This window comes from Bubalus kerabau, chromosome 15 (genome assembly GCF_029407905.1).
Source record: "Bubalus kerabau isolate K-KA32 ecotype Philippines breed swamp buffalo chromosome 15, PCC_UOA_SB_1v2, whole genome shotgun sequence".
Lineage (NCBI taxonomy): Eukaryota > Metazoa > Chordata > Mammalia > Artiodactyla > Bovidae > Bubalus > Bubalus kerabau.
The window spans coordinates 47340309-47353195 of NC_073638.1; the positions used below are offsets into that span (position 1 = coordinate 47340309).

The following is a 12887-nucleotide window of genomic DNA, read 5'->3' on the forward strand; positions in this document are numbered from 1 at the left end:
AATATTTATTTATTATAACTACATTCAGAATTCCCATGTATTCTGGATGAGTGCTGTGAAACAAAATCACTTGATAATTCTTTTCAATGTCACTATAAGGAAGGTATCCATAAAGACATGACCACCAGGATAGAAAGAATCTTATTAGGAAGTAAGATTTAGGGTATCTAAAATGCTCTGCCCTCTCCCCATGGTTACAAGGTAGAAATATATTTGAAAGTTGCCTAGTCCAGAATATTTAATCTCTGCTCCCTCAGCTGGGCTGTATGTGGACAATGTCTTTACTGAATATGTTGAGTTATGAACTCTGTAAATGATAGGCTTATTTAGATTAGAATGATCTCTCAATTCATGTTTCATCATAACTAAAAAAATACTCTGTCAAGTATTTCCCTCTCTTTGATCCATTTTCAAATTTGATGGGTACTTTAAAAAAAATTATGAGAACTGAGTTGTTTATTTTCTAAAATAGGACATAGAAATTTCTTGTCCTGTTTCTTCTTCAGCAATTCATCTATTTGTGAAGTTTTAAAATTAATTTTTATGTGGTAGAATTTTTCATTCATATATGTAAATAAAAATAAATTGTTTCTTCTGCCCTAAAAAACCAGACCATCTATTATTCACAAACACCACAAAAATGCATAAACATACATACAAGATTATGCACATTATATTTTGAGGGGTTTTTAGATTCCCTAATAGGGTAATAGTTGAGATTACAAATACCAAAGAAATCACCATACACCCTAAGCAAAAAATATATGGAATGCTATCACATACATAGACTCTGGAATTTTATTCTTTCCACTTATTTCTGGCTATACTCCAGATTTTTAATTTTCACTGTGCAGAGGATATTATTCTGCCCTCTCTTGTTTATATCAGTTTTTTTATTAGGGAAAGCGGCAATAAAGTAAGGTAATTTCTATTCCTGGTGCCATACGATGCTCAGGAGAGGCTAGCAAAAAATAAGGAATGGGAGTGTACTTAACCTTGTTTCTTTTTTCAAAAATTTGATATATTTGATACATAGCATTGTGTTATGTTCAAGGTATACAGTGTTGATTTGATACATTTGTATATCACAATATGACTACTGCCATAGCTTTAGCTATCACTCCCCTGTCATCACATAGACTTTTTTTTTGTGATGAGAACATTCAGTCTGTTAGCAATTTTGAAGTATGTAATCAGTATTGCTGACAAAAATTATTTATCTTATTTTTTTAAATAGAAACAAAGGATGATTAAAATGTTCTTTTGCATCTTAACAGGAGTCTGAAAAAATGGAGACATGGAGGAGGGATCACCGACTGGAAGCCAACAATTGTTTCTGATATGGACAACAGACAAATTGTGGCAGGAATGATGGGGCAGAATAATTGTGGCAGAAAAAATGTCTATGCCTAATGACACCCAGTTCCATCCTTCTTCATTCCTTTTGTTGGGCATCCCCGGGCTAGAAGACGTGCACATCTGGATTGGATTTCCCTTTTTCTTTGTGTATCTTGTTGCACTCCTGGGGAACGCTGCTGTCCTATTTGTGATCTGGACCGAGCATAGTCTCCACCAGCCCATGTACTACTTCCTGGCCATATTGGACTCCGTTGACCTGGGTTTGTCCACGGCCACCATTCCCAAAATGCTGGGCATCTTCTGGTTCAGCCTCAAAGATATATCCTTTGGAAGCTGCCTTTCCCAGATGTTCTTTATCCACTTTTTCACTGCCATGGAGAGCGTTGTGTTGGTGGCTATGGCCTTTGACCGGTACATCGCCATTTGTAAACCCCTTCAGTACACCATGATTCTCACCAGGAAAATCATTGGCGTTATTGCAGGCATTGCTATCCTGCGGAGCCTGAACATGGTGGCTCCACTGGTATTTCTCCTCCTGAGACTACCCTTCTGTGGGCACCATATCATCCCTCATACCTACTGTGAGCACATGGGCATTGCCCGTCTGGCCTGTGCTAGCATCAAAGTCAACATATTATTTGGTCTTGGGGATATGGCTATCTTATTATTGGATGTACTTCTTATCATTCTTTCCTATATCAGGATCCTCTATACTGTCTTCCACCTGCCTGCCTGGGAAGCCCGGTTCAAAGCTCTCAATACCTGTGGCTCCCACATTGGTGTTATCTTAACCTTTTTCACACCAGCATTTTTCTCTTTCTTAACACACCGTTTCGGCCACAACATTCCTCAATTTATCCATATCCTCTTAGCCAATCTATATGTGACTGTTCCACCAGCCCTCAATCCTGTAATCTATGGAATCAGGACTAAGCAAATTAGGGAACAAGTTTTGAAGAACTTTTTTTTGGGGAAAAAAAAAAAAAGGTTAACCATCAGTAGCCTTAGAATGTTTAACAGTTCATATTTTATCCATATGCTTATTAGAAGGGGGTTATTGTCTAAAAAGATAGAGGGCAGGGAGCCTTAACAGTGATTATTAACAGTAATGACATTCCTTTGTCCATAATTCTTTTAGTTTAAGAATAATAGTGAGTTTATTGATGATAATATAATCATCTGTAAGGATTATATCTTTTTTTTTTTTTTTTTTTTTTTTTTTTTAATTTTATTTTATTTTTAAACTTTACATAACTGTATTAGATTTGCCAAATATCAAAATGAATCCGCCACAGGTATACATGTGTTCCCCATCCTGAACCCTCCTCCCTCCTCCCTCCCCATTCCATCCCTCTGGGTCGTCCCAGTGCACCAGCCCCAAGCATCCAGTATCGTGCATCGAACCTGGACTGGCATCTCATTTCATACATGATATTTACATGTTTCAATGCCATTCTCCCAAATCTTCCCACCCTCTCCCTCTCCCACAGAGTCCATAAGACTGTTCTATACATCAGTGTCTCTTTTGCTGTCTCGTACACAGGGTTACTGTTACCATCTTTCTAAATTCCATATATATGCGTTAGTATACTGTATTGGTGTTTTTCTTTCTGGCTTACTTCACTCTGTATAATAGGCTCCAGTTTCATCCACCTCATTAGAACTGATTCAAATGTATTCTTTTTAATGGCTGAATAATACTCCATTGTGTATATGTACCACAGCTTTCTTATCCATTCATCTGCTGATGGACATCTAGGTTGCTTCCATGTCCTGGCTATTATAAACAGTGCTGCGATGAACATTGGGGTACTCGTGTCTCTTTCCCTTCTGGTTTTCTCAGTGTGTATGCCCAGCAGTGGGATTGCAAACCCACAGCAAACATTATCCTCAATGGTGAAAAATTGAAAGCATTTCCTCTAAAGTCAGGAACAAGACAAGGGTGCCCACTTTCACCATTACTATTCAACATAGTTTTGGAAGTTTTGGCCACAGCAATCAGAGCAGAAAAAGAAATAAAAGGAATCCAAATTGGAAAAGAAGAAGTAAAGCTCTCACTGTTTGCAGATGACATGATCCTCTACATAGAAAACCCTAAAGACTCCACCAGAAAATTACTAGAACTAATCAATGACTATAGTAAAGTTGCAGGATATAAAATCAACACACAGAAATCCCTTGCATTCCTATACACTAATAATGAGAAAACAGAAAGAGAAATTAAGGAAACAATTCCATTCACCATTGCAACGGAAAGAATAAAATACTTAGGAATATATCTACCTAAAGAATCTAAAGACCTATATATAGAAAACTATAAAACACTGGTGAAAGAAATCAAAGAGGACACTAACAGATGGAGAAATATACCATGTTCATGGATTGGAAGAATCAATGTAGTGAAAATGAGTATACTACCCAAAGCAATCTATAGATTCAATGCAATACCTATCAAGCTACCAACAGCATTCTTCACAGAGCTAGAACAAATAATTTCACAATTTGTATGGATTATATCTTTTGAAACCTGTTTATAGTTAGATTGATCAAGATAGCCCTGTGAAATAGTTACTCTATTTGAACGTTTTCAAATGAATAGTTGAAGATTTATCTGGAAATTCAGTTGTTAGTGGAATGTAGATTGCTAGGGCAGGTAGCTTTAAAATTATAGTAGTTTCTGGATCACCAGACGAAATGTGAAAGCAATAGAATAAAATCAGTAGCAGGATTTTAGAAATAATAACAATGATATTATTTAGAATCATTAGTATTTATTGTTCTAGAAAATTTACTTGTATTAACACACATGTTTCCTATGTGAGTTCTATGATGTGGTTACTTTTAAAATTTGCATTTTTTATGAGTAAATGATGGGTCATAAAATTCTCCATAACAAATTATGATCATGATTTTCACCCTAGGGAAACATGAGAAACCATGCATTAGAAATGAAATAGGAAATTCCATGGTGGTCCGTCTAGTCAAGGCTATGTTTTCCTGTGGTCATGTATGGATGTGAGAGTTGGACTGTGAAGAAAGCTGAGCGCCGAAGAATTGATGCTTTTGAATTGTGGTGTTGGAGAAGACTCTTGAGAGTCCCATGGACTGCAAGGTGATCCAACCAGTCCATTCTAAAGGAGGTCAGTCCTGGATGTTCTTTGGAAGGAATGATGCTAAAGCTGAAACTCCAATATTTTGGCCATCTGATGCGAAGAGCTGACTCATTGGAAAAGACCCTAATGTTGGGAAAGATTGAAGGCAGGAGGTGAAGTCGATGACAGAGAATGAGATTGTTGGATGGCATCACCAACTCAATGGACATGAGTTTGGGTAAACTCCGGGAGTTGGTGATGGACAGGGAGGCCTGGCATGCTGTGGTTCATGGGGTTGCAAAGAATTGGACACGACTGAGTGACTGAACTGAACTAAAATAAATATTTATGAACTTCAACACATGGTAAGTTGTATATGGCTATTTGGTGATACACAGATGGAAAGGAGAGTCTTACATCCTGAGAATCCCATGGTAGGAAAGTTACGCTATTAAGGCTAAGAACATTCTGTTATAGGATTGTATATTACTTTATTTTGGGAGGAGCCTTTTAGAAAATTTGCAATAATATCCAATAAATATTACAAATATTGCACCAATATATTGAAGAATACCAAGCAAAGATAGAAATATATTTGGCTTTTTTCACTTTCTAGAATAATCATACAAAAAATTATTGACTTAGTCCATAAAGGAGGTGTCATTTGAAATTGCATTCAAGAGGGTCTTCCACAGTTATCTCTTTTACTTCAGTTACTTCAGAAATTTTTACTTCTGATTCTTCATCAGCTTATAAGCATGGACATTTTACTGCATGACCAGAAACCGTCATAGATAAATTTAAAAAATAGATATTGTCTTCTAAATCTTAAAGCTAATTTTAGCAAAAATGTTGTAAAAGGACAACATCATACTTGCTAAAAAAAAACTCCATAGCAACTGCTAAATCTTTTGTATTTAGAAAATTTAACAAACCAAAAGAACATACTCAGGCAAATTAATAAACAGATATCAGATAAATTGAGTCAAGCTAGCCTATATATTCAGAACCTTCTGACTCTAGACAGGCAAGAAAGTTTTAGTCATCCAAATAGACATCAGAGGAGCTCACATTAACAAGCAAAAATAATATTATCATATTAGATATAAGTAAGTATAAAAATTTTAGAACATTATCTATAGCAAATTGGGCCTTTGGATAAAATCATCACAGTAAGAAAAACCTCTCGAAGACTTTTGAGGAAGAACAAATAGCTAGCCAATTTGTTTTTCAGTAGTCAAAGGATGAAAATTAAAAATGTTTTTTGACACATTTAAGTTAGGCATTCCTGGTGCTTACTGACATTTCCAAGTTTTCTTTTTCTTCCAGGAACATGGGGGGTTTATGTGTGTAAAACTTCTTGCAGTTAGACTTGGCCATGGGACTTGCTATGGCAAAATATTTGTAGAACTGACCTTTGTCAATTCTTAGTGAAATATTTAAGACTAATTATGTACTTTTTCATTCTCTCTCTCCCACCTCTTGTTTTCACTGAAGGCTTTTGTTCAGATGTCATGTCATAAAATTCTGACCTTTGTCAGAATAACTCCCTGAGTGACTACAATAGAGCCCCTCCCCACTCCCAAAGCTTGTATTAGTCATGTAGTAGGAATAAGACTTAAACCTTTTATTTCTTAATACACTGACATTTGGGAGGGAGTGGGTATTATCTTAGCATTATCTATACTATCTTGAATAGGGTCACATTCATGAAAAGTGTCCAAGAATAGCCAATTTTCTGTCTGAAGAGCTATATTGGAAGACATACAGACAAACAACAAGACCTGTTCTAAAGCTATAGTAGTGAAGACCTATAATAAAGCATAGTAATTTGGAGAGTATTGTTTTGGTACAAGTATAGAAACCCATATATGATATTATACGTATTTCAATGCCTTTCTCCCAAATCATCCCACCCTCTTCCTCTCCCACAGAGTCCAAAAGACTGTTCTATACATCAGTGTCTCTTTTGCTGTCTCGTATACAGGGTTATTGTTACCATCTTTTGTTGGGGGCCAGAGTGAGGCACTCCGCCCATGGCAAAGGTCATGAGGAAGGAGGCTCGACATACGCAAAGGCGGGATCGAGCCTCAGGAGTCCCCCTGGAAATCCTCGAGCGTCTACCCCCATAACCAGAGCCTGCCTACCTTACTACTTTGTGCTCTCACCTACACCTCTGACTTTACGGGGGGCTGTCCCCCACCACCTCTTTCGGAGAAGGAGTTAACCTAGAGCTCCAGTTGATAAAAACCCCTGGGCGTGACAAGAGTGTTTTAACCTACAAACTCCTCTGAAGGTTCTCTAGCCTGCCTGACAGGCTTGTCCGGCCACATGTGATTGCTCACAGCCTCCCAACCATGAGAGGCACAAGATGCTTTAAACCTTCTAAAAACAGGTTCCTTAGAAAAGTTAGAAAATTATTAGTATAAGTATAATGGGCTGATTAGAAATCATATTGGTGAAGGGTTTTTCATTTGTTGAGCTGATGTTTACTGCTAAGTCTCCACATCCCCTGCCCTTATATACATTAATGAATATATAGAAGAAATAAGTATTAACCTTTGATATAAATCACGTTAGACCTTAGGCTAAGTAAATTCTTTCCTTAACTATACCCTCACCCTATAGGAATGTAACTTTATTTGGGTGGCGTCTGTTTTAAGAATAATCACCCCTGGAGAAATAAGTGTCCTGGTTGACTGACCGCTGTCACAAGGAGAGGGTCGTAAATTGTCAGCAGGCCCCCCGGCCAGAAGATGATGTAACACCCCTAAGACCTCTGTATACATTTGTATGAAGCACCTGACTTTGATAAAAGTCAGGACTGCTGACCCCGCGTGACTTTTGCATAACACCTCAGTGTATAAAAGTAGACCATGGAAAATAAAGAATTGGGATCAGTTTCTCGAAATACTGGTCTCCCCATGTCTCTCTCTCTCTCTCACTCTGGTTGAGTCTCCATCTGGAGCGCGGAACCCACCAAGCTTACTAATTTTGCCTGGGCTTCTAAGATCCGACCGGGGAGGCCTCAGTGTCTCCTCTCCTCCGGGAGAACGGAAGGACGCCTGCGGCCTACGTAAGTGGTGCAAGCTTCTTGTCTTGAAGTTTTATTGGTCCCCCGCGTAAACCAAGCTACTCAGCCTCTTTTCTCCACTGAATTTTCCTACTGAGCTATCCTCATCTTATTATTCTTTATATCCTTAATTAACGTTTAATTAAGCAGTTGTTCCCCGACCCTCGCCTAGCCGTCTCTCCTTCGAATACCCTGGATCAGCCGGGGCTGGGATGGTATGGGGAGGGAGGAGGGAGGAGGGAGGAGGGAGGAGGGTTCAGGATGGGGAACACATGTATACCTGTGGCGGATTTATTTCGATATTTGGCAAAACCAATACAATATTGTAAAGTTTAAAAAAAAAATAAAGTATAGAAACCCAGTCCAATGAAACTGAATAGAGAGTTCAGAAACAGACCCACAGATACATGTTTGCACAAATTATAGGAGAGATAACATTGTAGTACAGTAACAAAAGATGATATTTTTAATAAAAGATATTGGATAAATTGGAGAGTCACAGAAAGGAACAGTGAATTTTGATGTTTATCTCACATTACACAAAAAAATCCTTCCCAAATGAATTGTATATGTAAATTTGAAAGGGAAAACCATACAACTTCTGGACAAATAACTTTCCAATAAGAACGGATTATAAAGACACAATACATACACATATATGTGCTAACAATATGAGAAATATATTCTTAAAGTTAAGAACGTCTTTTATAAAATAAAGCATAACAAATATATATATTTTATCAAATAAATAATGGGGAGAATAGACAAAATGCCTCAAATTAAAGAATATATACATGATGCTTATGAATTGATAAGAAAATGGAACACTACCACCTAGAAAACTTAGCAAAGGGTTTGTATGGGGCTTTTGCAAAGGAAGCCGTCCAAATTTCTAGTGAGCATGAAAAGATGCACTGTTTTCTTAGTCACAAAGGAAATACATATGAAATCATTAAGCAATTCTACTATATACTGACCGTAATGGATAAAGTGAAAGGATCGCAAGAGTCAGACATGGCTTAGCAACTAAACCACCAAAGTACCAAATATGTGCACCTAGAATCCTCAAACATTGCTGGTGAGATGGTAAATTGGTAAAATCATTTTAGAAAACTATTTGGCAGTATCTCAGGAAGCTGTCCTTTGCACCCCAGTTCACTCCATCATCACAAACATAGAGTGATTTTGTCTGATGTTCATATCTTGAAAAGTTGTTTATGTTAAGTGGGTATTGTCACAGTCAAGATATTGGTGCCAGTCCAGTGAGCCAATGACAACTGTTAGAACTGCTTTTTTCTGTCTCTGAAGAGAGTCAGCTTCATAATTCTATACTTATCCAGGCTAGACACAGTGCATAATCCTTCTGTGATGTCCACAAGTAATGTAAGTTTATGTTTTCCTTTGTAGTTTTTATTGTGCCACCTTCTAAGCCCTTTCTAAAGGAAATTAGGTTAGAAAGCATAGAAAACATACAAGTTCTCTGAGTTTCTGTAGCTCTAAAGTTAACACTGTACAACTTAAACTTAATTATTTGCACATTTATAAGTTGTTAATGGGGCTTCCCTGGTAGTTCAGGGAGAAAGAATCTGCCTGCACAACAGGAGACAAAGGATTCAATCCCTGGGTAGGGAAGATCCCCTGGAGAAGGAAATAGCAACACACTCCAGTATTTTTGCCTGGAAAATCTCATGGACAGAGAAGCCAGACAGGTTACAATCTACGGGGTTGCAAAAGAGTCAGACACAATTTAGCAACTAAACAACATCTCGTGGTTAGTATTGTCTATGCAACCAGAATATAGGCCTCATGGGGAAAAGATTTACAGATTAAAACATATCTGGCCACATATTTAATCTTTTTTTGGCCATGTGGCATGAGGGATCTTAGTTCCCTAACCAGTCATGGAACCCATACCCCTTACAGTGGAAGCATGGAGTCAACCACTGGACCACAGAGAAGTCTACACATTCTTAATTTTAAATAAGTGTTCAATGGCTACTTGACTTCTAGATCAAGGCAAAGATATTTGCTGGAAAAAAAGTGGTACAATAATTAGAGAATACAACAGCCTTGGGGGGCCAGATAGAAAAATCATAGGTTGCTTCAGGTATTATTCTTATAGGACTGATGGCAAGGGAATAATTAGAACTGTTGGGTTCTTAGAGAATTAGAAATACTTGGAAATTGGGAATCTACAGGGAGAAACTTGAAAGTCCCAAAGGTTTCCTTTGCCCATGTCCTTTTTTATGCCTTCAAACCTGTGGTAAGAACTTGTGAATTCATTTTCTTTGATGCTTTCATACTGTGGAGCCTCAGAAGAGTAGCTACTCTCAGTCTGGGAGAAAATTTTCCATCCCAGTAAGCTTTTCTCTTTGGACCACAGTTACAGTGCTGAGACATACTTAGCACATTTATTAGTCTGGATTGTACATTTTTTTTTAATGTTGGCTATTCCTGAAGCTGGTAAGTTGGTGCAGGCTTAGCTATGGCTATATGCATTTGAACATATAGATTAGGAAAGTTTGGACTTGAATCTATTGATTTAACCCCCTCACTAACTTTACGTATGAAATTAATTTGGAGGAGATAAACCAAAACATTTTACATTCTTATTTCTAATTGATAGAATTGTAGGTAATTCTGTGTATTTTAGTGTTTTATTACTTTTTTGTACAAGTATCTCTAATTTTCATGAAAAGAGGAATAAAAAGAAAAAGCTAAACAGTCAACTAAGCAACTTGTTATGATATTGCTAAATTCTCTCTCCTCCTCTTCGATCTTTTCTGTCCCTTTCCTTTACATATTCTGACTTCTTTGTTTCTTTCTGTATCTCTTTCTCCCTCCCTCCCATTTCTAATTTTCTCTTTTAGTTTAATTCTACTGAACTTTGTCATGCTACAGGTTATTTTGGAATATTATTTTGTATTTAATATACAAAAATAGACATTCTAAATTTTTTTTCAAATCAAACCAACACATGATAAAGAGCCTCAATATGTTTAATTACTTTCAGATTCCAAATAGTTTGTAGTTTCTTAAAAGCATATAATGAAACTTCCATGCTTATTTATACATATAAGACTCCTTGTTTACAAATATATTCATTCTTGATTTAGTCTTCCATATTATCAAGCAAGTTTAGTGTTAAATGGACTTACCTGGTGACTCAGCTGGTAAAGAATCCACCTGCAATGCTGGAGACATGAGTTCAATCCCTGGGTTGGGAAGATCCCCAGGAGAAGGGAATGACTACCCACTCCATTATTCTGGCCTGGAGAATTCCACGGAGTATATAGTCCATGGGGTTGCAAAGAGTCAGACATGACTGAACCACTTTCACTTTTTACTTTAGCATTAAATACATAAGCTGTACACAAAACACACAACACTAGCAGGTGGTGCTAGTGGTAAAGAATCTGCTTGCCAATGCAGTAGATGCAAGAGACATGGGTTCAATCTCTGGGCTGGGAAGATCCCCTAGAGAAGGAAATGACAAACCACGCCAGTATTCTTGCCTGGAAAATCCCATGAGCCTGGTGGGCTACAGTCCATTGGATCACAAAGAATTGGACACGACTGAGCAACCGAGCACACAAAAACACATAACAGTTGAAAAATAATCGGTTTTTAAAATCACATCTCTTTTTTCCTGTAAAAGTAGCTATTTGTAGAACTCAATCATTACCTGCTCTTCCAGTTTATTTATTATTTAAAAAAATATTAGAGTCTCCTTTGATGCTCTGTACATACACACAGACATAAAGAACACACTTTTGAATTTAGTGGGAGGAAAGGCTGGGATGATTTGAGAGAATAACATTGAAACATATACATTATCTTATTTAAAATAGATAGCTGGTGGGAGTTCAACCTATCACGCAGGGCACCCAAAGCTGGTGTTCCATGACAACCTGGAGGGATGGAGTGGGGAGAGACTTGGGAGGGGTCTTCAGGAGGAAGGGGACACATGTGTGCCTATGGCCAATTCATGTTGATGTATGCAAAACCATCACAATATTGTAAAGTAATTATCCTCCAATTAAAATTAAAAAACGTATTAGAGTCAAATTTAGAAAAAGTAAGATGATAGTCTTTCTCCCAAATTATGAACATGTATTTATTTATTTATTTAGCTATCCACCTGTTCTATTTGGTATAGAATGGAAAGGCGAATCTCATTTGAGTTGAAATATATCTGATATATAACAGTTGCTTCTGAACTAGGCTGGCTCAGTGTTGTGCAAAAGAACAATTTTGATCTTACAGACAGGTACTCCTTTATCCAGGACTGCAGAATACCTAATTGAACATCTTTCTGGTTTTAGCACTGTTATTGAGCTTTTTTTGTTCATCGTATATAGGAATAAAGATCTTTTAGAATGAATAAGAATCTATTAGATAGGTGACATGCAGGATGAAGCTGTTTTGCAGCAATTTCCCCCCTATTTTTACTTTTAATTTATTTCTGTCCTACATAGGGGCCTCCTGAATTGCCTTATTCAGGAAGTTTTGATTTAAGATCTCACAAGTCTTTGGAATCACCTTTTGCCCCTTGTACAATTCTGTTTAGGCACTCTAATATAGAATAAATAATGACTTTATGATGAAAACAAGTTGACATTGCAAAAGACTGATTAACTCTGATTTTTGAAAATGTACCACTATGAAACTATATTATTGATGTTTTACTGATGTATTTGAGTAGCCAAATAGTCAGGAGGTCCCATGAGAGAACAAGTTATGCATGAACAAATCACCCAGTTACATTTTACTTCCTATTTTTGATTGTCATGATCACCTGCTTTAATAAAATTCTCTCTAGAATGTCCTCTTTGTATTTTCTTTTTATTGCATCACAGGCCCATTGATAGCTTCCTTGTCAGGAAAGCCTCTGATCAGAGTTTTCTTCCTTATGTACTCAGAGTATGCTTTTTTGAGGATTATGGTTTTCTTTTTCATTTCTCCATTCTTAACTGCCAGATATACTGTGTGATATCTGTTACCATTCTTCTAACACGAGGACTTTTGACCAGGAGTCAAAATTAATAATTACCTACTCATTCAGTCTTTTTGTAAAAGAAATGTTTTGAGACACAGCTATCCACCAAATCCTGTGCTAGAGAAATAATGACGAACAAAACCACTTCTTGGCCCTTGATGCAACTCTGCCTGAAGCTTACAATTACATGGGAACTCAGACATTGAATAAATAGCCATACAGAGAGCTATATACAGGGTCTTGGGAGAGAAATATAACAAGTCAACACTAAGTTCCATGAAGCCTTTCTGAGCATGAGTAACTAAAAGACCTGGGAGATTAATGGGAGGATGATGCTGGTTCTTCTTTCTCTTCCTCATATCAG

At 37.1% G+C, this 12887-nt stretch overlaps 1 protein-coding gene across 1 annotated transcript; it reads left to right on the forward strand.

Annotated features, from left to right (window-relative positions):
- Positions 1-1393: 1393 nt before the first annotated feature.
- On the forward strand, positions 1394-2449 carry LOC129627760 (olfactory receptor 52E8-like). Its single transcript, XM_055547286.1, has one exon. It carries the CDS (start codon positions 1400-1402, stop codon positions 2447-2449), a length of 1050 nt encoding a protein of 349 aa, XP_055403261.1. The 5' UTR covers positions 1394-1399.
- Positions 2450-12887: the final 10438 nt, after the last annotated feature.

What these genes read in the sequence shown, in the direction of transcription:
- LOC129627760 (XM_055547286.1), top strand. Translation starts at nt 1,400, where the DNA reads ATGTCTATGCCTAATGACACCCAGTTCCATCCTTCTTCATTCCTTTTG.